General features: G+C 45.1%; 3 protein-coding genes across 10 annotated transcripts in view; 2 read left to right on the forward strand and 1 right to left on the reverse strand.

The window, feature by feature from the left end:
* Positions 1 to 52: 52 nt before the first annotated feature.
* On the reverse strand, positions 53 to 2,627 carry ROMO1 (reactive oxygen species modulator 1). 2 transcript variants are annotated; one of them, XM_059480615.1, is made up of 3 exons: positions 2,553 to 2,627; positions 1,821 to 1,951; positions 53 to 244 (listed from the first exon to the last, which is right to left on the reverse strand). In XM_059480615.1, the coding sequence occupies exons 2-3, from the start codon at positions 1,949 to 1,951 to the stop codon at positions 136 to 138; spliced, it is 240 nt and encodes a 79-aa protein (XP_059336598.1). In that variant the 5' UTR covers positions 2,553 to 2,627; the 3' UTR covers positions 53 to 135. The 2 variants fall into 2 exon arrangements, with proteins under 2 accessions (XP_059336598.1, XP_059336599.1); XM_059480616.1 differs by lacking the exon at positions 2,553 to 2,627 and adding an exon at positions 2,244 to 2,437.
* Positions 2,568 to 17,126, forward strand: NFS1 (NFS1 cysteine desulfurase). The gene is made up of 13 exons (XM_059480614.1): positions 2,568 to 2,771; positions 2,869 to 2,936; positions 3,688 to 3,804; positions 5,165 to 5,248; positions 5,913 to 6,065; positions 6,978 to 7,071; positions 9,603 to 9,737; positions 11,177 to 11,334; positions 12,754 to 12,859; positions 13,031 to 13,112; positions 14,464 to 14,547; positions 14,667 to 14,756; positions 15,386 to 17,126. The coding sequence occupies exons 1-13, from the start codon at positions 2,657 to 2,659 to the stop codon at positions 15,447 to 15,449; spliced, it is 1,350 nt and encodes a 449-aa protein (XP_059336597.1). The 5' UTR covers positions 2,568 to 2,656; the 3' UTR covers positions 15,450 to 17,126.
* A 5,242-nt stretch (positions 17,127 to 22,368) lies between these two features.
* RBM12 (RNA binding motif protein 12) overlaps positions 22,369 to 24,016 on the forward strand; it is a 28,640-nt gene continuing 26,992 nt past the window's right edge. For 2 of the 7 annotated variants that reach the window (XR_009419270.1, XM_059480535.1), the window contains exon 1: positions 22,369 to 22,481. The gene's annotated coding sequence lies outside the window, so the exon portion shown is untranslated. Of the gene's footprint in view, positions 22,482 to 22,996; positions 23,340 to 24,016 lie in introns of those variants that run through there. The other 5 variants (XR_009419268.1, XR_009419269.1, XM_059480537.1 and 2 more) reach the window with 5 other exon arrangements.

The following is a 24,016-nucleotide window of genomic DNA, read 5'->3' on the forward strand; positions in this document are numbered from 1 at the left end:
AATCAGCAGAGCACAGAGGGTAGGACTGTGCTGTTTCATTAAGAGCTCTCACTTCCAGGTATCTAAAGATTTTATTATTGTACAGTGGAGGAATGGCTGGGTGGGGGCACTCTGGGATAAATCCCAAACTCCAGATTAGCAGCGTATTCCCATACCAATGGCCATGAACGTCCCAAACGTCCCACCGCTTTGCATCATCGTTTTGCCAACTCCACCCATCAGCTCTCGTCCTCTCATGCCAATCCTGAGATAAAGAAAATCACAGGGATTATATAAAAGCTGAAACCTGACAGATCACAGACATGCAGCAGAAAACATCTCAGACAATCAGCTCACGGTTGCAAATTGAACACTTCTTCAGTCTAAATCTGTGCAATTGTACAGCTGCCTCCCCAGAGACTGGGTGCAGTGCCCTGTGCTACTGCCGGGGCTCTTGGGTGGCCCCCACCTCACATGGCCTATGTGTATTTTTCCTGCAGTGGAACCTTCCTGCCACACCCTTAGCAGGCACAGCTTTGCATCCTGGTCTCCCAAATACCCTTAATATGGGAAAAAAAATGCTGGCCAAGTATTTCACTTGCCAGAGTACAAAGAGTTGTCTGAGCTGTTGTACTGCCATCCTCTCTAGCTGCAGTGGCAATCTTTTTAATATCACCTTAAAATTTTAACATCAACTTAAAATTAAATTTTTATTTACTACTGACTCTGTGTTTTTAATATGGGATACCTGAAAGGCCTAGAAACTTCAAAAAGTGTTTCTGTTCTCCATTTTTCACTTACCTGAGGTCAGACTAAAACAAAAAGAATTGTTCTGTCGCAAGAAACTCTTGTAATATTTGGCTTTTAAACAGTGCAGTGACTTAAGAGTCTAAGGAATTTCATGCACTTCATTCTTAAAACATGAGATTTTCTCTCAAAAATAGAACAGCACAAGTACTGCAGCTGTGTCATTCAAGTACAACAGAACCACTCTCACTGATTCTTCTAAATTCTGTTAATATGTATCTTCTGCCATCTTCTGCTTATCCTCTGGGAATTGAGAGAGATTAGAAAACTTCAAACTCCCATTGGATTAAGATTTGTACCTCTTCCTCCTTCACCGCACTACCAAATCATCTCCAATGTTTAATCACAGGTAAAAACCATCAAACAGAGTTCTGCAAAGTATGAAAGAGCTGACTTCAGTGATTCTTTGTCACAGATTATGTGCAACACCAGTCAACAGTGCCAGAGCAAACAGAGCAACAAACACAGCTTGTTTTCATGTCATCATGCTGAGTCGCAGGGGAAGGTGGAATTTTGTCACTCTCCATTGCACAGTGGGACTGTGCCAATGTGAGCCATGGGTGTACCCACACTCCTGCCATTCAGACTCAGGGTCAGTTTGGTAACTGCCTCTGTGCAGGGCATGGGACACACAAAGGGACCATGATGCAGCCACTGAGAGCTTACACAGCACTTCAGGGAGCCAGGAGAGGGCTGCACATGTATCTGCATTGACAATTCATCTGGTTCCTCCTGGAGGTGATCCTCCACAGCCTCAGCTTCCCACTGAACCTTCCTTACAAGAGGCAAGAAAAGGTCTGTGAAGCTGTGACCTCCCGGCATACAGGGCACCCAGGGGTGATGCTCTGCCAGCACCACACTCACATTTTGTAAGCCAGGGGCTTACTGCAGTAGCTGGGACTCACAGACGAAGTTCCATTCATGGGACCAGCACAGGACCAGACCCAATCCCTTCCCAACCCCACAGCATGACCATTTCTCTCTGGCTATCTCCCTGTCACCACTTGTCTGTGGAAGCCATTTCCTTGGCATACCTGAGGCAGGAAAATGTGCCGAACAGCGCTCCTGCAGCCATGCCCACTGCAAAGCCCATCATGAAACCCATCTTTACTCTGTCGAAACAGCTGGGCTGCGACTGCCCATATGGGCCCACGGTCACAGGCATCTAAAAAAGAAAGGACAATACCCATATCGATTTACTGCTTTGTCTAACAGACTTCTATAACCAAACTGGGCTGGCAGGCCAGGCTGTGCAGCTCAGAGCTTCTCGTGCGTGCAGCGCAGGAGGTTGTGCTGGCTCCCAGGCTTGTTTCCTTGCGTGTCAGATAGGAAGGAGGAGGGAGCGATGGCGTCGTTTCCCCTCAACAAGCTCCTGCGAGCGCCGCTGTGGCAACCGAGGCTCTTTCGGGGCCTCACCCTGTGTGTTCTTAGTCCCTAGCGAGCAGCACACGCGGCACCTGAGCGAGCCTCCACTGCTGGCCCGACCTTCCCGGCTGCCGCTTGGTCTCGGAGGCAGAGGAGCGGGCAGTGAACCCTCCCTTAGGGAGATCGAGGCCAGGCCGAAGACTTAGTGCAGATATTCAGGCCGCGGAGGCCGTGGACTCCCCGGGAACGGCGGCCATCACCGTTGCGAGGCGCAAGAGCTCTCGGAGGCGAACTGGGGTCCTCAGCGCGCGCTTCACCTCACTAGCGCCCCGCCCCCCTGCCCCTCCCCCGTTCCCGTTCTCGTTCCCGTTCCCGTTCCCGGGTCCCAGCCCCGCCCGTACCTCGCTAGGCCGCACCGCGCCTCCGCCTGTCTGGGCCTCGCTTCCGGCGCGCGCCGTGACGTACAGGAAGAGGGGGGCACGCCCCGCTCTGGCCGTCGCGCGCTATGCTGCTGTGGCGGCGCTTGGCGGCCCTGAGGGGCGAACGAGCCCCCCGGCGGTTCCGAGCGGGGGGACCGGGACCGGGACCGGGACCGAGACCGGGATCCGGATCAGGATCGGGTAAGGCCGCGGTCGGGCAGAGCCCCTGTCTGGGAAGGAACAGCTCCCCCGCTCCTGCCGGCCCTTGACAACAGCTTTCCCCCTCTTCTCCCCTCAGGGCGAACCATCGATGGCGGCGGTGCTCCTCGGCCGCTTTACATGGATGTCCAGGCCACCACCCCGCTGGTAAGGGCCGTACCGAGCACGGGAAGCGGAGCAGGGCCCCCACACTCCCGGTTCTCTTGCCCGAGCGGTCGCGTGTGTCTCGAGCTGCCGTGGGGGACAGAAGCGGCGTTCGGCGCCACCTGTAGCGACACAGGCTGTTCCTGTCACCACAGGGCAGTGCGGGCATCCCCCAGTAGGGCTGTAGCTACGCCGGGGCAGCCCCCGGGATGGGCAGCCCCCGTGCCGCAGGGCCGGAGCGTGGCCGAGCCGCGAAGTGGCTTCCACCGACCCCTGCGGGAGTGGAGACAGTTGAGAGAAGCAGGAAGTGAATTCAGCCAAAATACTGATCTGACATTTTTCTTAACATTTTAAGACTTTGGTTTTTTTTCTGCTCAGAAGAAAGGCCAGGTTGGATGGGGCTTGGAGCAACCGGACCTAGTGGAAAGTGTGTCCCTGCCTGTGGCAGGGGCGTGGAACAAGACAAGCTTTAAAGTCTTTTCCAGCCCATACTGGTCTGTGATTCTGTTTTCTCAAATGATGTTGTTCTTCTTTGACCTTCGGTGCAGATCAGGGTTATGTGCACAGAGCATAACTGCTGAATACTTGTGTTACACGTAACATGTAATAGCCTCAAGTTTTAAGGTCAGGTCTAAGCTAAAGCAAGACACTGCCACAGAAGTGCTGCTGATACTGTGGCAAGGGGGTCTGTCCAGAGAGGACAGATATAGTTTCCGTTCTCCTTTTCTAAGGCTGGGTGGTTTGTGTTCCACAGGATCCCAGAGTCCTGGACAGCATGCTCCCATACCTGACAGCCTACTATGGCAACCCCCACTCCAGGACCCACGCCTATGGCTGGGAGAGTGAGGCTGCCATGGAAAAAGCGAGGCGGGTGAGTTGTTGGTTGTTGTTTGCGTTGGTTTTCCTACTGTTGAGGAAAATCAGGGTCAGAAGAACCTAACAAAAAAAGGAAGAAAAAAACCCCTGTTCTCTGTGGGCTGGATTTAGCAGCTTCCTCTTTGCTTAGCTGTACTTTAGTAGATTTATTGTAGGAAAAGATAGACTCATAGAATACTTCAAGTGGGAAGGGAACCACAAGCATCATGAAGTCCAACCCTGGCCCTGCACAGGATGCCCCAACAATCCCACCACCTGAGAGCATTCTCCAAACACTCTTTGAACTGTGGTAGGCTTCAGGCTGTAACCACTTCCCTGGCGAGCTTGTTCCAGTGCCTGACCACCCTCTGGGTAAAAAACTTTTTTCCTACTATCCTACCTACACCTCCTCGACACAGCTCTATCTGTTTCCTCAAGCCCTGTCATTGATCACTGAGAGCAGAGAGCTGCCTCTCTGATGCCCCTCATGAGGAAGCTGCAGCCCCCAGTGAGGTCTGACTTCAGTTTCCTTTTCTTCAGACTGAAAGAACCAAGTGACCTCAGCTGTTTGTTTTACAGACTGTCCTCTAGACCCTTAACCATTTCATGGCCCTCCTCTGGATGTTCTCTGATAACTTCATATCCTTATATAGATTTGCCCCAAAGTGCCCCCAGGACTTGAGGTGCAGCCTCCCCAGAGCAGAGCAGGACAGGACAGGACAGTCTCCCCCTTGCTCGATTGGCAATGCTGGGCCTGATGTCCCCTAGGACAGGCTGACCCTTGGGGCTGCCAGGGCACTGCTGGCTCCTGTTGCACTTGCCCTCAGCCCAAACTTCCAGGTCTCAGATTTCTGTGCTGCTGCTCTCCAGCCTCTTGTTCCCCAATCTGTCTGGGCTCCCAGGGTTCTCCAGTCCCAGGTGTAGAAGTCAGCACTTGCTCCAATAGTGATATTAGAGCAACTGAAATGGCAGAAACCAATACTGTACGTAAAAGTGCCACAGTATTAGTGGTTTCCTGGAGTCACAAGCATGTTGCTGCAGTCATTGGACTAACTCCTTATCTTATCATTCTTCTAATCTTAGGGAAGGATGTTTTTCATTTTTTTTTAAGTAATATGTAGTGGGGTTTTGTCTACTTAAGCTTTTATCTGTGTTATAACAGGTTAATGCTTAATACCACTTCTAATGACTGTGGATTCCTTGTGTATTTTATAATTCAGATATTTAGACTATTTTTAGCATAACTTTGTTAGGTACCAGCTGTAATCCTTTGAAGCTCAAGGGAGTATTCTTGAAAACATTTCACATGTATTTTGCTGTAGTGAATTTATTCTATGTTTTCTTAACAAGTTAAATTTGTATTTCTTTTTAAACAGCAAGTTGCAGATTTAATAGGAGCTGATTCACGGGAAATTATATTTACCAGTGGTGCAACAGAGTCCAATAATATGGCAATTAAGGTAAAAAGTTCATACTGATTCTCATTTATTATGTTAAAATTTTGTATTTAGGAATTGTATGCATCTCTCAACAATTTAAACGTTAATAATATGTTGGAGTATAACATATTTGCATTTCTGGATTTACTTTTTGTGATACTCTCTTACATATGTGGAGGAAATACATGGATGAATGTTTTGATGCCTGGGACATGATTTTGAGGGCAATGTAAAATATTTGATGTTTGTCTCGCATGCACTAAATACATTCCTTCTGCTTATGTAATTAAAATCTTTATTGTGAAATATAGTGGACATGCAGATTATAAACCTTTTTCTTATGAAGACTAGGTTTTGTATGTGGTATGTGGTTGTTCAGACTTCTCAGTGTTTATGACTCCATTGCAAAAGTTTTCCAAAAATGCTTTGGTTAATGGCTTCTACAGCTTAACAGCAATAAAGATTTTCACAGAGTTTTTGAGAAGTAAGATGCATTGAAAAGCAGGTGCTGATGGAGATATGTAGTGTGGATTATCTGTCAGTACCTTTTAGATTCATGACTTGGGTCAAACAGGAAAGATCCAAATGAACTATATCTAAGTAGTAATTTCTTATTTCCGATCATACTGTGTAATGCCTGCTTTCTTCAGTGGCCAATTTCTTTTTCATGGACTGTGCCTGACAGGGTGTTGCAAGGTTCTATAAATCCAGAAAAAAGCATATCATTACTACGCAAACAGAGCACAAGTGTGTGTTGGATTCTTGTCGTTCCCTGGAAACAGAAGGTTTTCACATCACATATCTACCTGTTAAAAAAAATGGGCTCATAGATCTGAAGGTAAGTTGTTACTGACAGAAAGAAACTAAAAAAAGAAGAGGTTTTTGCTTCAAATTGATGCTCAAAACCTTGTGTCCTCTAAAAGGATAATAAATATCACAAAGTAGTATGAGAATCATAGCTAAATCTGTCAGACCTGGAAAAGGATTTTCTGTTCTAACATCCTACACTTTTTCTCAACCAGAACATCCACCTTCTGTCCCACCCTTCAGCTGCTACTGTGCAGCTGGAGCTGTTGAGTACCCTATAAGGAGCCCAGTACTTGAGGCATTGTTTCAGTGATTACAGTACTTCCTATGGCTGTCCATGAGCCAGCCCTTCTGTGTGTACTGGCTGCAGCCCTAAAATGTAGAAGTTGTATGTTTTTAGTTCATCGTTGACGTCCTTTAGCACAGGGCAGCAACAGTTTTATTCGCAGTCCCTCACCTGCCATGGAGAGCAGTGGTTTGTGATGGGACCAAGGGATCAGCCTGTGGGCACAGTAATGAGTGGTGTTTTCTGAGCATGTTGCTGCAGATGTGATGTGACTGTTTAAAGAGCAGTTCCTTTACAGCCAGCCTCACCTTGGCTGGAAGAGGCTTAAGCTGTACTGTGGGTGGTTAATTCATTAAAGAAAATAGTTCGGGGACATATATGGGATATAGCAAAGCCTGTTGAGATTTGATTTAATCAAGTGGGGTGCCAGGTGCATTGAAGGGTTAGGACATTCAGAGACACAGTTGATTCACTCCTCTTCCAACAGGCATTTGATGTTCACATGGGTTAGTGTTCTCCCCAGAGCGGTTTGTCAGAACCCTAGGTGTTTGTTGCAAATGAGGGACTGGTGGTTGAGTTGCTGGTAAATTGAAGATGTGCACTGAAATCCTGCTTCTCTGTTAGTCACAACTTTTGTCCTTCTGAATCTTTCGCCAGGAGCTGGAGGCTGCATTCCAGCCCGATACAAGTTTGGTTTCTGTAATGACTGTAAATAATGAAATAGGAGTAAAGCAGCCTATTCATGACATTGGTAAGTACACTGCGGCTTCTAGATGCCAACTAAGGTTGCTTCTGCTTCATTTTAGATAATGTTTTCATCTCCAAATGGTACTGATGCAAAAGATTAGGTGTAATATAGCTAAGGAAAAAATGATAACATATTTTAAAATAAAAAATGTACTATAAATAAATAATACTACTGTCCCAAATAAAAATTGATTTCAAAGGGAAATGGGAATGAAATGCACTACCTTTATGGTGAGCATTGCAGCAATCATTGCTCTGGATGGATCAGCTGCAATTCATTCGATTGTACGATGGATTAAAAAATTGTACAGAATAACTGGCCAAAATTGGCTTATATACTATAATGATTTATTGAGCGCTTGTAGTGTTTAAGAGGAGAATTGTGCAGGATTTGGAGTGGGATAGTGAGCACCACACTTGGACAATCCTTCCCCCAGTATTGCCGTATAGAGTCATGAACAATTGCTTTGTAGGCCAAAAGCCCACTGAAGAGCTATGCTTCTGGAACAGGAGGCAGGGAGAGGGTGAGCCAGGCTCTGAGCTGGCAGGTGGAGTGACAGGGACCTCAGAGCAGATGAAGGGAGACCCTGGAGAACCACGGTTGTTGGAGCAAGCAGGGTGAGCATGTGCCTCCCTGATGATCCTCCAGATCCCTGGATCCCAGGTGATTTGTTGATAGTTTACTGTGACAGTAGCAAAACATATACAGATACCCTTTCTGACCTAGTTTCACCCGAGCTGGCAACCAAGCACCTTGCAGCCACTCAGTCACTCCCCTACCAGCAGGACTGGGGAGACAATTGGAATGGTAAAAGCTAGAAAATGCAGGGATTGAGATAAAGACAGTTTAATCTGGAAAGCAAAAACCATGCACACAAGCAAAGAAAAACAAAGAATTCCATACTGCTTTCCATGGACAGGCACCTCCAGGAGAGCAGGGCCCCATCCTAGTGGTGACTTGGGAAGACAAACACCATCACTCCAAATGTCTCCCCCTTCCACCTTCTTCCTCCCAGTTTTCTGTACTGAAAGTGTATGGCATATGTCATACGGTCTGAAATGTCTCTTTCGTAAGTTTGAGTCACCTGTCCTGGGTGTGTCTCCTCCCAGCCTCTCACATACCCACAGCCCCCTTGCCAGTATGGCCATATGAGGGGCAGAAGAGGCCTTGGCTCTGTGCAAGCCCTGGTCAAGCAATATCAGAAACATCTGTTATTACCCCTGTGTTCGGCACAAATCCAAAACACAGACCTATACTAGCCATTGTGGAGGAAGTTAGCTCTACCCCAGCCAAACCCAGCACACCTTCATATTCAAGATAGCCTTTCATAAGATGTTTGAGTTTTTGGACAATATTTGGACTGCTCTGGAGTACATATTCCGTAGGGTATTGTTTTCTTAGGCTGTGGCAGGCATCTCATGTATCTGGTTTTCTTCCTTAGCTGCTGCATTTATTTCTTTCTTCTTTAAGCTCAAAACATTATTTTTGCCAAAGTTTTTCAAGGTTGGTTGTGTTTCTTTGTTGACAAGCATTTGAGCATCAGTGAGTTGCTTATAGCCCCAGGGATTCTTTTTTTCCTCCTGTGCTTATATTGTCAAGGTCCTTACTATGGTCCCGTGTTTAAATGCCAGAGACAGCTGGTGCCAGCTGTAGTTCTCCTGGTATGTTCTAACACCTTGAACAGGTCCAAAAGGCCAGGCCTGAGGCCTTGCAGAGGGAACCTGAAGCCCTGCTACTGTGTGATGTGTGGCCTGTGGCCTGACCTTGCTGGACCACAGTGGGGGTTACTTATCCTGTGAAGTGCCATGTTGAACCTCTTGTGCAGAGGAGAGGTCTCGGATGCAGCTGTGCAGATCCTGTGGAAGATGTATTGTGATTTTTTTTATGACACAAATAAATAATACTTACGTTTTCTGCCCATGAACAATACATTATTTCTTCATATATTTTAGCCTGGTGACCAGTTCAGCTGACTTCATGTGGTAGTAATAAGTGTGTGTGTGATAATTCTGAGAATATTTTTGAAGCTGAATGCTGGAAAACTTGGAAAATAGAGGGAATGACATAAAAATATATGGCAAATAGAAACTTGAGAGGAAGGCTGGCTTGTACTGGACTTTGAAAAGCAAAAGAAGCAATAAAAACCAATATTTTCCAACTGTGGAGTCATTTCTGTGTGGAGACTTTGATATTTCATGTAACCATTTGTTCTTAAGCTTGTTAGGTGTGGGTTTGGAAATAGTCTCAATTCTTAACAGTAGAAGACTTTTAACTTCTCAGCTGGAGAAATTCACTGTAGTCTTACCTGCCTAAACCTGTGCCAAGGCATCAAACTACAGTAGCCCCTGCACAGCTTTAGCCACTTCAGTGTAAAAGAAACATCACATCCCCCATTTCTGCCTTTGTCACCTCAGATAGCTCAATAACTTCCTCTTGGTTTAGATTCAGTCATGCTTTAGATCCAGTGCTGGAATCTTTGGGATCATAGCAATTAGTTAAGGTAATCTGGTTTTGGTTTGGTGTTTTTATTACAGGTGAGATCTGCCGTGCACGTAACGTTTTCTTCCACACGGATGCTGCACAAGCGATTGGTAAAATTCCTATGGACGTCAACAACATGAAAATTGACTTAATGAGCATCAGTGGCCATAAAATTTATGGGCCCAAAGGTACTCACTGAAGTGCTTTATAGGGAATTGTTGTTTCCATACCTACCTTAAGGTAACAACACAAGGTGTGAAGTCGAACCCATTTGTCACAGTGTCAGTTACTTGAGCTGTAGAAAGCTGTTCTGAATGGTGTTGGACAGACTGCAGAGTAGCTCAGGCACTGCTGCCAGCGTAGAGCTGCAGTAAGTAGATCTTCAATGCTAGATGGGTTGAGGTGGCTTCACTGAAAGAAGAAAGAATGTTGTATGATGGTGGCAGCATAGCAGCAGTGGGTTTTTCAGGAGTCATGTGCTTGGTGTGAAGCAGAACTAATGCTGAAATTATTGAAATGAAATCACTTGGTGATAGAGCAAAGTTTAGACCAGAGTGTGATTTGAAACAAGGAGACCAAAAGGTAACTGATAGATGATTTTTGATTGTTATCTACTATCAGTGGCTCCATTCCAACAACTCCATTTGTGCATTTTCTTTGCAGAATGGGGTTTAAAATCCAGCTATACATTTTCTGGTTGACTGACAAATACTAAAAATACAGCTATTATTATTGTCAAGGTCTATTTGGCTTGTGACAGTGGGTGTTAGAGAGCCAGAAATCAGGTTTGCTGTATGCTATACATACAGCATTTTAACTTATAACGTTATATTATATATAACATTATATATATAATATTATAACTTTTGTTATTCTATTCAGAAACAAAAACCAAAATTCTTATTTTTCAACAAGGGTTTTTTTTTCTGAGTTCTGCTGAGAGCTGAAGACATTATCTCTGGACAAGGACTAAGTTTTCAACTAGTAATTTTGGACAAGTGATAGACATAAATTTTCACCATTTGTTATGCTGAGAAGTTGCAACTGTCCTTCCTGTGGTGACAGTCACTTATTAAGTGTACCAGGGCACTCAAAGACATGAAAATTTGGTTTCAAGGTGAGGAGAGTAGAGCACTAAAGTACTGACTAGCAAAACTGGCTTATCTAATCCACTCGCTGAAAATTGTTGCCACTAATGAGTCTTCCTAATGAGAAGAAAGGGAGAGGACTCCTGGGACTGGTGCTGGTCCAGTAATCGAGGGAAAGAACTTGGAAGTCAGTAAGAGAGCACTGGTGAATGCCCATAAAAACTTTAGTGCAAGGGGCTGAACTTCAGCTGTGTACAGGAATTGTGGGAAGGAGGAGAAGCACTGAGTCCTTGGGTGACTGAAGCAGAGTGGAAGAAGCTGAGCTCCCATGGCTGAAGCTCTGCAAGCCTCAACATGGTTATTGGGGATAAACACCATTTCCTAGAAAACAATACTGAACTTGTTCACTTTATTTTTCTCCCATTAAGTGTTCACGTGTGTGTTTGCTGTGGAAATAAGAAATTTACCAAAGTTTGGAGTCCCTGTTCATAATTTCAGAACTCTGGGCATATGGTAAAACAGCTTTCCTTGCTTCCAAGGGGTTGGTGCTCTCTATGTTCGCCGTCGACCACGTGTCAGGCTAGAGCCCCTGCAGAGTGGGGGAGGCCAGGAGAGAGGACTGCGGTCTGGGACTGTGCCCACACCTCTAGCAGTGGGACTGGGGGCAGCATGTGAAGTGGCACAGCAGGAGATGGAGGTATGTGCAGCAAGATACTTTTCCTGGGTTCCAGAAAATAATGTAAAAGCACCATTTAAGTTATGGATTCCTTAGGTATTTTTGCAGCTATGTAACTGAATTAAATTTGATTCTCATATTTTAGCATTAAGTGAATGTTTTGAGAATTTAAGGGATGGTTTTGGGTGATTGTAAGTTCTTTCTAAAGTTTCTTTTTATTTCTTGAGTTTCTTGAATAGTTGTAGTTTTCTACAACAAGGCTACAATTGACAGTTTTAATGAAATATGGATTTATGTGCTTGTATTTACTTCTCCATTATGCACATCTGTATTAGCAACATCTTTGAAATGACTGTCATGTTTATGTAATGTATATTGAAAAAATAAGACTTCCCAGTCTGTTATTATATGTATTGCACCTATTAAGTATAATTTAAAGTTTACTGCAGCTTTGCAACTAAGAATTTATTTTCTTTTTTTTCCTAGCTTGGACAGTAAAGTTTACTTGCTAGGTCTGGTGTCTGAGCCTCTGTATGGTGCTACATTGGTTTGTGAGCACCAATGTCTTCCTTACAGCTGGAAAGTAAAAATACTTACAGTGACAATGGGATGCATAGGCCAGATACCTGCATCCAAGGATCAGGCTTCTTTCCAGGAGATAAGCAGAATTCCACCTTCTGAGCTGTGTGGTTATGGAAGTTGAGGCTAGGGAGCCTGCAGAGTCTGAATTCTGCACAAACCCCCAATCTGGATTCTCCTCCTTGCCTGGCAAAATTACGGCATTTTAAAACCAACTGGTGTTGGAGCTAGCCTGGTTTTCTTTTAACTTTTTCAAGTGTAAACAAGCATGAATTGCATGTGTGCATGTGGCCAGTCCTGTGTGCCAAAGCTGATCCTACACCTTTCTGCTTTCTTGGTTTAAGTGACCTCATTTTTCAGTCTAGAGCAAGACACTGCACATGGGCATGTGTCTCGCCATACAGGTTACTTATTGTAAAAGCTGAGTTCATAGTCATTTGCAAGTCCATGTCTTTCTGTGGTACAGTTAGAGAGCTCCTGGGAAATAAGAGGCATTGTCGTAATAGGAGCCCTTTCTTGTGTGCAAAATGCATCATCTTCTGCACTGCGTAACTTGTCTTTAAACCCAAAGAACTCAATGCTGTTATGAAAGTCGGTTTGGCAGCTTGTGTAGGTAGATCTTTCTGAGTGGTTTGAAACATTTGTGAAGACTGAGCTAGCTACAAGCCAAGGAGTTATTCTCTTTTAAAACAGTGTCCAGAGCAGGCAAAGTTTAACAGTTTAAGCTTCAGCTATGTTCATTCCCTTGTCTGGCCAAACCCAGTTACTTAATTCTGCTTGCAGCTAGTGACATGGAGCAGTTTGAGTGAGGTCTGACTGTATACTGTTTATTATTTGTGTCTTTTCTGCTTTCTCTGTTAGTATGACCATAAGCGAATCTCACAATTGGCAGAACGATTGGTTACAAAAATAATGAGTGAAGTTCCTGATGTGGTGATGAATGGAGATCAAAAGCATCGCTATCCAGGTAACTCATGCAAAATTCTGAGCCTGTTAGTACTGTCTGGCTCCTTGGTGTTAATGGCCATGGCTGAATAATGCACTTGAGCACATGATGCAAATCCTGCCTTGCAGGGGACAATTTGCTTGAGATTTCAGTTGATGGATTCTTTTTTCTATTTCATTTATGTGTATGTAGGATGCATCAATTTATCTTTTGCATATGTGGAAGGGGAGAGTCTTCTGATGGCTCTGAAAGATGTGGCTCTGTCTTCAGGAAGGTATGTGGAATGTATGGGAAGGATAGCAGTTGTATATTTTTGAGAGAAAATAGCATCTGCTAATGAAGGTAAAAGCTAAGTAGTAGTTTCCTCTGTGCCCTGTATTCACATATTCAGTTAATGAGTCAGCCTGGCATTGATTACATTCTACAGTGGTGTTTAGGGACACATTTCAACTGAAGGTCAAATTTATTTATCCTGGAAAAAAAAACAACAAACAAAACTAAACAAAAACCAACCAAAAAAATATCCTAACAGAAAGACCCCCACAAAATTAACCCAGAAATTCCTACCTACTAGCCTTGCAAACTGGTTATTTGAGTAACCTTAACTTCTACTGGTGACACTTTTATTCTAAAGGCCACCAAGATTTGAACAACTTCTGTCCTTCAGCAGATTTTTACTGCGATTAGTGAAGCTGGGCACATATCTGAATTAAATCAGCTCATAGTTCCTGTGTTAAATGCCAAACTGAGAAAGAAAATTGCATGTGCTTTTATGGCGCTCTCCTGACTACAGGAGTGATGAGGAATATTTCAGTTACCCAGACAAACCTGATGTTCAGGATGAAATGAATGGAGTGTAAAGATGCCCCTCCTCTCCTTCTCTCACCTTTGAGAACAAAGTGGTCAACATATCCTAATTAGAAACTAGTTGGCACTATGAGGAGGAAGAGCAAGTCTCCACATGACTGCCCCTGAAGCCAAACACTTCTGTAATGTGAAGATCTCTTTTGAGTCTCTACTTAGTGCACTGGGGAGCTTTTTACAGCTCTCCAATTGGCACTGCATGTTGCTACCTGTAAAAACGGAGTCACGGCCAACTGAGTCATGTAACCAGTTCTGTATACTGCTGCAAAGTGGAAGCTCTCTCTATTGACAACTGCAATCATCTCGCTCTGGATCCTTCTGTGCGCTGTTTTTCATGTATTTGTTCTGCTGCCAAACAGCAGCTTGTGAAGTCTTTTTTTTTTTTTTTTTCCTTTTATGTTCTGAGTGTATTACTTTCTCCAGGTAGTTTCTGTCTTTTTTTCACAGCCTCTACATCAGCTACCTCTTAATCTGCATTCCTGCTGCCTCTATGTGGCATTGTGTTTATTCTTGTGTATTACCTGTATTCTCTCTCCTTTCCTTATACTCCTAATTTATTACTCTCATTTCTCAATAATGCCTGGTTCTTGTATTCTTTTTTTCTGCAGTAGCAGAAATATCACTTTACTTGCTTGTATTCACTTGTGGTTTCTAGGAGGCTGGGGAAGTAGATAGATGGTGTTGTAAAGAGGTAAGTGACCTGTTCTGTGTTGGAGGAGATTAAGCAAAAGTCTGACATTTCCCTGCCTACCCTTTCCCAGTGCTTGCACATCAGCTTCTCTGGAGCCTTCCTATGTTTTGCGGGCAATCGGAACAGATGAAGACTTGGCTCACTCATCTATAAGGTGTGTAGTGTGGTCTGCCCTTATGCTTCCAAATATTTTTCTTTCCTGATAAACATAAATTTGTTCCACCCTCTTCATGTACTTGTTATTCAGTTCCTTAAGATTTTCTTTTTCTTTAGGTTTGGCATCGGTCGTTTCACTACAGAAGAAGAAGTGGATTATACAGTGCAGAAGTGCATACAGCACGTGAAGAGGCTGAGGGAAATGAGGTGAGATATTGTCTCATTGAACACAAAGACTTCTTAGGTGTGGTAATCATGGGAAGAATTGGATTTATTTACTTGCAAGTAATTGTTTGCTTCAAGAATCTGCTGGTGTTTCTCCATATCAGCAACTTTGTCCCCCAGGTGGGTAGGAGCCTGATTCGAACATTAGTGACAAATAAATTTCTAAGGAAACAAACCTGACACTAAACCTTTTCTATTCAGAGAAAGAATATGAGTAGGGCAGGCACATAAGGCAGTACCTAGGAGATTTTAAGCCAGAGATGGTATTACTGAGTTAATGTATTGATAAATTGTTTTATTCTGATGAAACTGAAAGACTGGTGACTAATCTGGACAGTAAAAATGCTAGGGCTCAGTCTCAGAGACACCAGTGCTTTATGCTGAAAGTAGGAGCAGGAAATGAGGTGGAGCATCTGCCCTCTCATCTCTTGTATTTTTGGTTGAGAACACAGTTGAGGGCTGATCACCTGAAGCTCACTGACCTCCAGAAGGGCAAGACAGGCAGATAGATATCTCCTAATTCCTTGTGTCATTGAAAAAATCTGTTTAATTATTGTTGATGATGTCCTGTGCATTTTAGCTAGCCCTCAGTTTTCTCCTTTTCTTTACAGCCCTCTCTGGGAAATGGTGCAGGATGGAATTGACCTCAAAAGCATTAAATGGACTCAGCACTGAGAAAACATTGCTATCCATGGACTAGATATGGATTAAAACACATTTTTCTGCACAGTCTTGAGCAAATTATGCAGCACTTCTGTTTTCTGACACTTGCAGTTTGACTGGAGAACTACCTTTACAGACCACAAGCTCTAAGAAGCCAAAAATAAAACTAGTTTTTAACATGGAGAAGGGCAGGCTGATCCAACATATACTGTGCTTCTATTGACACACAGAAATTTATGCTAAAATGTAATTTATTCAGAAATTAATTTTCTAATGAGAAAATTAAATCAGTGTGTTACTCCTAGGCCAGTGAATTCTGGCAAGAGGTTGCTTCTTGGTGTGATTCATCCCAAGTCACTGTTGTGTTTGCACCACAGACCTGTTGCAAATTTGTTCTGTTTGAGGTAGGTATCCTGCAACATCAGCTGGGTTTTGCCTCTCAAATGCCTTGTACTGCAAGAAATTCTCAGATAGGAGGACCCTTGGATCTCTAGAGGAAAACGATGCCTCAGTGTGGCTATGTGCCTTCACAGATAAGTTTTATGTATAGTTAAGAACAATTTTTTTCCTGAAATTTAGTATTTTTGGCCTATTTTCCTTGGTTTCTTTGTGTGTGCATCTTTTGTGTGTGTGTGTGCATTAATTCAAAAGGTTCTTCTGTGTTCCAGAGTTTATGATACAATCATGATGCACTTTGCTGTCTCCTCCATTGGTTTTCTTCCATGCAATTTTTTCTTAGTGAGGTTAGAAAACTTGAATGACTGGGGGAGGGTATAGGCAGAATATGTCAGCTTTGGTGGCAGCACCAGTTTGGTGGGAGCATGAGTGGTAGAGGTGGTGGGGAGAGCAAATAGAGTGCAATGTCTTAAGGCAGTCTGGGGGTTTGGGTTTTTTTTCCCTCCCCTTGTCATGAGATCTTTGCTGTTACTTGGTTTGCCTATGGGCCCTTGTTTTCTGTCGCTGCAAGGAGTCTGCCCAGCTCAGCCAGTATATTTTGACTGGAAATAAGAAAGATAAGAACACCTGGCACTGAAGTTTTCTTTGTCTCACAGACTGTACTGTCTGACTAGAGATTCGCATGGGAATCCATTCCCTGCACATGCTGGGGGAAGTATCTGTTAAAGAGGGTTTGATGAGATAAGAAACCCAACCCTGTGTATGGCAAAGTGCCTTTTTTTCAGTGCATAAACAAAGAGCTCTCAAATTAGTTGTGCTGATTGATGGATGCTGTGTGAGCTGCTGAATTTGGTATACCCCATAGACAACATGTTCACCTTCAGTATGGGATGGAATCTACCTCGAGGATCAACCGTGTTGTGCAAAACCTGAAGCTGAATCTCACAAGATGGACTGTGTTACAAGAAGCTTGTGCATTTTTTGTAACTAAGGACAGATTTAGCTGTTTGTAATGCAAAGCTAATCCTTGTTCGTTCTATTCAAAATTATGAGCTTTAGCAGTTTTAATATTGTAGTGCTGGCACCTTATATTTCATCACAATATTTTTTAAAATACCATATGCATAAATACATTTTAGAGGTGTTGTATGTACTCTTTTTCATCCTTGGGCCCCACATATTTTCTGGACTAAGCATGTGATAACATGCTTTCCTAGCATGTTTTAGAAATATATGTTTATGAATTGTTCTTTGTGTTTTGAGAGTGATAAAAAATTGCACATAAGAATTAAACTTGGCTACTGTCAGTCTTTTTGGATCCGCCTTTTTGGGTGAACCATGCAGGACAATCAATAAGTTGCTGTATTGCAGGTTTCATTAGGCAACAGAAAAGGGTAAGCTTTTCTGTGAACATTGTAAGAAGTTTGCCATCATCGAGGTGACACTTGACTTCTGAAGAGTCATTCTTCTCAAACTCAGTGCCTGTTCTGAGCTAATTTTTTTTAAACTCAACCTAAATTGTGGTTATTTTGACAAAAGGGAACCTCAAATCTTGAAGATTCTGACCACTTCTTATTTGATAAGATTTAAAATAAAAATTCTGCATGTAAAGGTTAGGGAAACTCATTCATACTAGTAACAAATGTTTATTTGAAATGTTTATGGGACAAGATGAGGAAAAATGTATAGTGGAGATACTTCCCTCATGACAGAAAGAAGTAATGCTAAGGATGAACATCTAGCTGTACCTCACTGAATGCAGATAAAGCCTTTGGGGAATGGGAACTTCAGTCTGTCCCACTCTTACCAGCTGGATGCCAATAAATGGTCGTGCATCCCTCCCCAGGCTGCACCATGATCTGAAAAATGCTTACTAGGCTTGGCCTTGAACAACCCTCAGGTTCAGTTCCTCTGGAGCTTATCAAAAAAACTGCTTCAGGAACTGGTCCTGTATAATGAGTTCCTGCGATTTTTTTGGTTGGTTTTTTGTTTGTGTTTTTTTTTTTTTTTCTTTTGTTTTTTTCTTTGTTCATTAGTTTTGGGGCCTTTTTGTTTGGTTTTTTTTTTTTTTTTTTTTTTAATGGCATAATATTCTCCCACTTTCAAATAAAGTTTTTGACCTGAAGTGGGGCCAGGATGAAACACTGTTGTGACTAAAGCACATCTCTTGTGGCCTTGTAAACAGCGGCCCTGAGTGAGACCCTTGGGGCTCTCCTGGGTTGCAGTGACCTCCCTGTGCTGGGGCCTCTCAGAGCCGGGAACTCTCCCATTTTCTGTACTCAGAAAATCCCCAAAGGATGGGTCCTGGGCCAATCCCCCTACTCCTCAAGGCTCTGCCCTTCACACAGTGAAAAAAACAAAGGTATCTAAAGTGAGAACCATTTCAGTTAGAACCATTCATGTGTCTGCACGGCTGTGATCTTATTAATGACAAGGAAATGTGTTGGGATGACTCTTGCAACTGGAGGGTTGGAATGGAAGGATACAGGCAGGGGAGAAGAGAAGCAGTGTTGCTCTTTATGCCAATGACCAGCAGAAGTGCATGGAGCTCCACCTGGGGATGAATGAGGAACTGACTGAGAATTTAGGAGTCAGGATTAAATGGAGGGCAGGGACAGGTGACATCACAGAGGGGGTCTGCTGCAGGCCACCTGAGAAGGAAGATGAGTCAATGAGGGTCATCACAGACAAACAGGAATTGTCTCATATTTACAAGCGCTAGTTTTCATGGGGGAATTCAACCACCCTGACGTCTGCTGGGGGGAGAACCCAGCAGGGCACAGGCAATCCAGGAGGTTTGTCGAATACACTGATGTCAACTTCCTTCTCCAAGTGGTAGAGGAGACAATGAGGAGAGGTGCAATGTCACCATATTCTCACCAACAAGGACAGGCCAGTGGGGAATGTGAAGCTCAAGGGCAGCCTGGACTGCACTGACCATGAAATGGTGGATATTGAGATCCCCGGGGCACTGACAAGGGTGAGAAGCAAGCCCACTGTGTTCAATTCAGGAGAGTAGACTTTGGACTCACATGAGATCTGCTTGATAGGGTCCTATGGGATAATGCCCTAGAGGGAAGAGGAGCCCAAGCAAGCTGTAGCAATGGGAAACAAAGCGACACAGATCCCCTCACGCATCTGAAGGAGATCCCTTTATTACAGAAATTGCCCCTTTTTTACACCTTCAATCTCCACCTCCACACCTGAAAGCAAACCGAGGCCCAACCAAACCTAAGAGAAAGAGGGCACCCATTGGCTGGCTCAGTGCTGTCACCCAATCAGCTCCCTGCTCATACACTGTCCTTGCGTTCCTCCAGTCAATCACAACCTCGCTCCCAGCTGTCACTCAGCTGACTCTCTCCTCACTCATAAGGGCCCCTCAGCCCCTCAGCCGATTTGCCGCACCGGGGCCTTTCCCACAGGGCCTTCTCGTGAGCATAAGCCTCAAACACTTTAACAATTATAGCCTGGTGTCCTACATCAAACTGGTTGATATTAAAGGATCCGCTCTTTGAACTCAGCAGCAATGCATCCCAACAAAGACAAAGTCAGGCAGCAATGCCAGGAGGCCTGTACGGAACTGAGAGAGGAAATGACTAAACACCATTCATCAGCTTGAGAAGTTATGGCAGTCTGGTGAAGTTTTCACTGACTGGAAAATATCCCCCATTTTTAAAAAGGGAAATATGGAAGCCTTGGGGAGCTACACCTGCCTGACTGGCTGGCAATTCTCTCTCTGCTGAGACATCAGTCATGGGCCAACTGTTTCCAGTCAAATTGTATCTGCTGACATGTATGGTCTGTGCTTTGAAGTGGTACAGTTTCCCAGTGCTGAGTGCCAAAAAACTGGCCTGAGACCTCTACTATTGGCAGCTTTGATGAAATTTCAGGCTGGCAAATAAGGTCCTGCACTAGAAGGAAGAAAATGACAGTTTTTAAAATGGACAATGTGAGTGGCTAGGAGAAATGATCCCTCTGACAGCTGATCCAAATCAGAGTCATAAAAAAGGCAGGTACAAGATGCTCTTACAAGAAGCAAAGCTCATACTAATGAACAATCAGAGTGGGCTTGTGCTAAGTAGGCATAGTAAAACCAACAAAGTGTTGATTCTAAGAGTACCTACACAGGATCATTAAGCCAGATCATATCTGACAGGTTTTAAGTAGAGATTGAGATGAGGCATGAAGAGAGTGTTTCTGGGAGATTCTGTGAGGATTATTTCTCTTGAACAGTTTTCTAAATGATTTGGAAACAAGATTTGTGGTTGACATGTAGTTATTGGAAAGGAAAACACAAAGTAGTACAAATCATTTAGCAAACTGAGTTAATTCGTCCAAACCATAGATGAAGGAATAGGTTTAGAGGCTGTATTTATGGAATGGTACCGTTAGGGTCTGGGGAAGCAAAGAACCCTGGATTTGGGGGTAATACTTCCAGACTAATGGTGCAGCAAAACTAATATTGCAAGGAGGAAAATATATTTATTTAATATGTGCAATTGACACAGTGGATGCTGGTTTCATCAAGCTTTACTTTAAAATGTCTTGTGTAAATTTTCCTCCCCTGGTTGCATACCTAATACCTTTCTTCAGTTTTGATTTAGGTAAAGGAGACATAAATTAGTGTGCCCTCAGTGTTTTCCTAGTGTCTAATAAGGGAAAAACCCATTATTTTCTAATGCTTTTTTTCCTCTGCCTTTCCCCACATGCATGTTACAGGGAAAATACTGGACATGGTTACATGATCACTTGTCCTATAACCTTCTGTCTATCAATGTTTTGCTTTCCACAGATACTTTCCTCTTGTTGTTGGTAACTATCTGCATTATGCTGCTGACTTGTCTTTGGTACTCTTGGTCCCTTGGCATGCTCCTAATGGTCCACACAGTAAACCTCACAAGTATCTTCACCATACTTTTTTTGACCAACAAAAATTAACGTGGTGACTCATCACATTGAACATAAACTTGTTATCGGGCTTGCAAGGGTTTTTCAGGGTGAAGAGAGAGACGAGAATCTTGACTCCATGATCAGAAGGCTGGATTCATTATTTTATGATATAAGTTTCATTAAGACTATACTAAAAGGAATAGAGAGAGAAGTTCAGAAGCTTGCTAAGCTAAGAATAGAAAAGAAATGAATCAACAAAGGAGCTCTCTCTGATCTGTCCCAGAGAGAGCTTGGCCCCTGATTGGCCCTTAATTGTAAACATCCAACATGGTCCAATCACAGGTGCACCCGTTGCATTCCACAGCAGCAGATAACCATTGTTTACATTCTCTTTCTGGGGCCTCAGCCTTCCAGAAGAGGGAGAAATCATAAAGAAAGAATTTTTCACAAAAGATGTCTGTGACATAAGCTGAAAAGTCTTATTTTTCCTCTGACCTGGGGTATTCCAGCACTGTCCTTTTGTTATGCCACACTGTCTCCCCACTGCAGGGTGGCTGGTGCAGCTTGGGAAGTGCTATGGTGTCACAGAGTGAAGCCCTGAACTGCAGATGCTCCTGCTCGAGATCCCTCGCATGCTCTAGGCAACCAGCTCTCCAGGGAAGCTGGCAAGCCTGGCTATTGATGCCTCTGGTGACTTCACTCACCTGCTTTTCTGGGCTGTGTCAGGGTGCATGGTGACAGCCAACCCTATCTATTGTCACTAGTGCTATAGAAAGGTGAACTACTGGATACTGCCCACACTTGGCTAGACGAGAAGGAGATATTAGCTTGGCAGAACTAGTATTTTCAGGCCATATATTATCATAAATACCAAATAGAATACAAAATCTTAAAACTGGAGTTAATAGGGAGAAGATAAGCACATGTATGCTGTTGCCTGGGAGGGGATGAGAGTAGTAAAGTAGAATTTGAGAGTAAAAAGAAGGGATATACAGGAAAACAAATGGAGTGGGGATGATTGTGCTGCTGAGCAACCCCACGCTGGATCTCTCCACCTCAGGAGAGCACAACCGTGACTGTTTTCACCCCTTAAGAGAAACCAGGGCCAAAGTAAACTGAGTTGTTGAACTCCAACATTCACTGCAAAAGCATTTTCAAAGGGAGGCAATTATTTATTTTTATCCGTTTATTGCAGAGAAGTAAACGGGGATTTTTTCCATTGGAAATGGCTGGTGCTGCTGTGCCTGTGTCCGTTGAAGCGCAGTGACGGAGAACCCAGAAGAGTCCGGGGGTCGCTGAGCTCAGTGCACTGCCTGGTTATCAGTGTTGCATTCAGTCAAGCCAAGGAGACAATCACAGCACGGGGCATCGGCTCCCAGGAATCTTTCATTTTTATTCTGCAACTTGGTCGTACATCCAGAGGTTAGAAACAGCCGCTCTCAGGGTTGTTTTCCTCCTTGTTAGTTCAGCGCTCTCCAGGAGTCCCCGTTCCCTCAGCAACAGTCCTCAGCGGCGCCGCACGCGCAGTGCAGGCCCCGCCCCGGCCAGTCCAGTCCAGCGCACGCGCCACCGCCCCCGCGCGACCCCGCCTTCGCCGTGCCGCTCGCCCGGCCCCCGCGCCGCCCGGGCCCCGCCCCCCAGCGGCGCCGCATCGCGGCGGCCATTTTGTGCGGCTGCGGTCGGTGCGCGGGGCTCGGCGCGCCGCGGGCCCGGTGGGGGTGGCTCCGTTCTAACCCTTTTTCCCGTACAGATCCCTCGGTAAGAGCGCGGCGGCGCCCGGGCAGGCCGGGTCGCCTGCCTGATCCGGCGCTGCGGGCCCGCGGCGCGGCGGGGAGACGCGGGGAGGGAGGCCGGGCGGACGCGTTCCCGCGCACAAAGGGCCGGGCCGGGCGGCGCCTCCCGCCTGCAGCCCCGGGGCGCCGAGCGGGGCCGCTCCCGCCTCGCCGCAGCCCGGCGCGCTGAGGCCCGCGGCTCGGGCCGGCCCCGGCCGCTCCCCCGTCCCTGACTCCCTGTCGCCGCCCGCGCACGCCGGCCCGCGGAGCTGCGCGGGCAGGTGAGTCGGTGCGGGCCGAACGCAGGCGCCGCTGGCCCGTCCGGCGGGAGCGGCCGAGTGACCTTGCGGTGGCGCCGGGGCCCGAGCCGTGGCACGGGCCGCATGGCGGGGGCTGTGCCGGAGCCCGAGGCGGGGATTTGACGGGTGCGACGGGGTACTCTGCGGTCCCGTTGTCGGCGCCGGGCCCCGGCGTGTCTGGATCCCGGGGGTGCTGAGGCGGAGCGGCTGCGCCTTGCCCCGCCCCGCCCCGGGGGACGAAGCGAGGCAAGTACTCCGCACCTTGCGGAGAGGAAGGTCCCCGGTGTCTGCGGCGCTACCAACGCTCGTCGGGTGCACCTTATAAACACCAGCGGAGTTGCTGTTCAGTAAAGTCGCTTCTGCTAGAAAAAATCAGCTCCGCTAAAGAAACCCAAAACAACCAAACAGCAACAACCAACCAAACAAAATACCACCCCACTCCCCCACGATCGATAAACGAAAAAATAAAAAACCTTAAAGCCACCTTTCCAAGAAAAAAAACCCAAAGCGAATTAGCGTTCAAATGAGCCCCGGAAATACACACTGTGAGTTTTCTTTCGATAAAACCTTATGGCTCTGGTTTTACTCACTCCTAAACTTACTTGTTATTAGTGGTTTATTTCCCCACCTTGATCTACTCGTGTTAGTCAGGCAAATCGGCTGATTGTTTCCTTGGTGGTTTCCTCTGGTTAAATAATTTGTTGTGTCCAGTGGATGTTGGATCTTTCTATACAGCGGACAGGGTGTTGTGGAGGTTTCTCCAGAGAACTCTCAGAGATGGGGTGCCAGCTCTGTGGGAACACCTGTGCTCTAGCTGATTCTTGTCTAGTTAATGTGCTCTTGCATATTCTGTTGATTGGAAAGGTAATTTTTACCTACAGAAGGCATGGATGGTTTTCTTTAAAGTTGGGAGATGTGACACTTGAAATTAAAAGTAGATGGTATTTGGTGAAGAAGTTAAACATAGCAAAGTGGAGTTTTGCTCCTATTCTGAATGCTGCCTGGTTTTGTTTGCGTTGTCTTAGTCCACTGCAGATCTTCAGCTTGTTTTCAGTGTTGTGAAGGGGAACATGGTTGCTATACTGGAAATCCATCTAATGATTTAGGCTTTTCTTCTAAATGGGAAGTTCCTTGTGCATGAAAGATTTATCTGCTGCTTGAAGCAGGTGTGGTTTTGCATGAAATGGTTTTTCAGGTGGTTGCATTTCTTTCTTTCTTTGCA

This window comes from Ammospiza nelsoni, chromosome 12 (assembly GCF_027579445.1).
Source record: "Ammospiza nelsoni isolate bAmmNel1 chromosome 12, bAmmNel1.pri, whole genome shotgun sequence".
NCBI classification, from domain to species: Eukaryota; Metazoa; Chordata; class Aves; order Passeriformes; family Passerellidae; genus Ammospiza; species Ammospiza nelsoni.